The sequence below is a fragment of the Microtus ochrogaster genome, unplaced genomic scaffold, assembly GCF_000317375.1.
Source record: "Microtus ochrogaster isolate Prairie Vole_2 unplaced genomic scaffold, MicOch1.0 UNK27, whole genome shotgun sequence".
NCBI lineage: Eukaryota > Metazoa > Chordata > Mammalia > Rodentia > Cricetidae > Microtus > Microtus ochrogaster.
The window spans coordinates 4,497,894-4,499,711 of record NW_004949125.1 but is presented as its reverse complement, the minus strand read 5'-3'; the positions used below and the strand labels follow the sequence as shown (position 1 = coordinate 4,499,711).

General features: G+C 40.3%; 1 protein-coding gene across 1 annotated transcript; it reads left to right on the top strand.

Moving 5' to 3' along the window:
• Positions 1-285: 285 nt before the first annotated feature.
• Positions 286-698, top strand: LOC101989241 (40S ribosomal protein S27-like). The gene has a single exon (XM_005368050.2). The coding sequence runs from the start codon at positions 286-288 to the stop codon at positions 538-540; it is 255 nt and encodes an 84-aa protein (XP_005368107.1). The 3' UTR covers positions 541-698.
• Positions 699-1,818: the final 1,120 nt, after the last annotated feature.

The following is a 1,818-nucleotide window of genomic DNA, read 5'->3' as shown; positions in this document are numbered from 1 at the left end:
AACAGAAATGAAAAGAGGATATAAAAACAGACACTGAGGAAATCCAGAGAATCATAAGGACATAGCTTAGAAAACAGTGTTCCACCAAATTGGAAACTCTAAAGGAAATGGACAATTTTCTTGATAGATATCACTTACCATAGTTAAATCAAGATCTGATACATGATTTAAATAGCCCTATAATGTCTAGTGAAATAGAAGCAGCCCGGAAGTTGTAGCTGAGCACGCGCCAGCAAGCACCTCACCTCGGAGATCTGGAGCATCGGTGCTGGCCGAGTCATCACCATGCCTCTGGCTAAAGACCTTTTACACCCTTCCTTGGAAGACAAAAAGAAGAAACATAAGAAGAAACGGCTGGTTCAGAGCCCAAATTCTTACTTCATGGATGTGAAATGTCCAGCCTGCTACAAGATTACTACAGTTTTCAGCCATGCTCAGACAGTGGTTCTTTGTGTAGGTTGTTCAACAGTGCTGTGCCAGCCCACAGGAGGAAACGCCAGGCTCACAGAAGGCTGTTCATTTAGAAGAAAGCAACACTAAACATCTATACAAGTTCCTGAGTTTGCGTTTTTCACGGAAAGCCTTATCAAGTTTAGTGACTCTACCAAGACAATGTAACTGTGTTTGATTTTATAAAGTATACAACAGTGATCTCCTATTTTGGTGTCAGTTTTTCAATAAAGTTTTAATTATAAAAAACAAAACAAAAGAAAAGAAATAGAAGCAGTCACTAGAATTCTTCTAATCAAAAAAGCCCAGAGTCAGATGGTATCAGCCTAGAATTCTATGAGACTTTTAAAGAAGAGTTAATGCCAATACTCCTCAAATTATTCCACAAAATAGAAACAGAAGGAACACTTCCCAATTCATTTTATAAGGACACAGTTTCTCTGATACCCAAACCACATAAAGACTCAACAACAGAGAGAAAGAGAGAGAGAGAATTACAGACTAATTTCTCTCACAACCATAGATACAAAAATAGTCATTAAAATACTTGTAAACTGAATCAAAGAACACATCAAAAACCTCATCCACCATGATAAAGTAGACTGCATCCCAGAGAGACATGGATGGTTAAATATACACAAATCAGTATATGTAATCAACCATGCAAAAAAAAAAACGGGAAAAAACCTCACAGGATTATCTCATTAGATGAAGTAAAGGCCTTTGACAAAAATTCAACACCCATTCATGATAAAAAAGTATTGGAAAAAGTAGGGATACAAGGGATATACCTAAACATAATAAAAGCAGTTTACAGCAAGTCTATAGCCAACATCAAATTAAATAGAGAGATATTCAAAGCAGTTCTACTAAAATCAGGAACAGGACAGAATTGCCGGCCCCTCCATATGCATTCAAAATAGTACTTGAAGTTCTAGCTAGAGCAATAGGAACACGGAAGGAGGTCAGGGGTACACAAATTAGAAAGGAAGACGTCAAGGTGTCGTTATTTGAAGATGATATGATAGTACACATAAGTTATCCTAAAATAGATACCAGGGAGCTCCTATAGCTGATAAACACTTTCATCAATGTATCTGGAATCAAGATTAACTAATGGCTAAGGACATGTCAATAGGACAAATAGCAGTCTACAGAATGAGAAAAGATCTTCAGACAAAAACAAACTAAAGAGTCGCGGCGGCGGCGGAGCAGCGGCGCAGTCGCGGCGGCGGCGGAGCAGCGGCGCAGTCGCGGCGGCGGCACAGCGCTGCAATCAAAAATAGGCTTTGGGGGACCGGCGGCAACAGAAGCAAGCGGCAGGGACCGGCGTGGAGGCAGAGGCAAGCGACAGGGACCAGAGGGGTC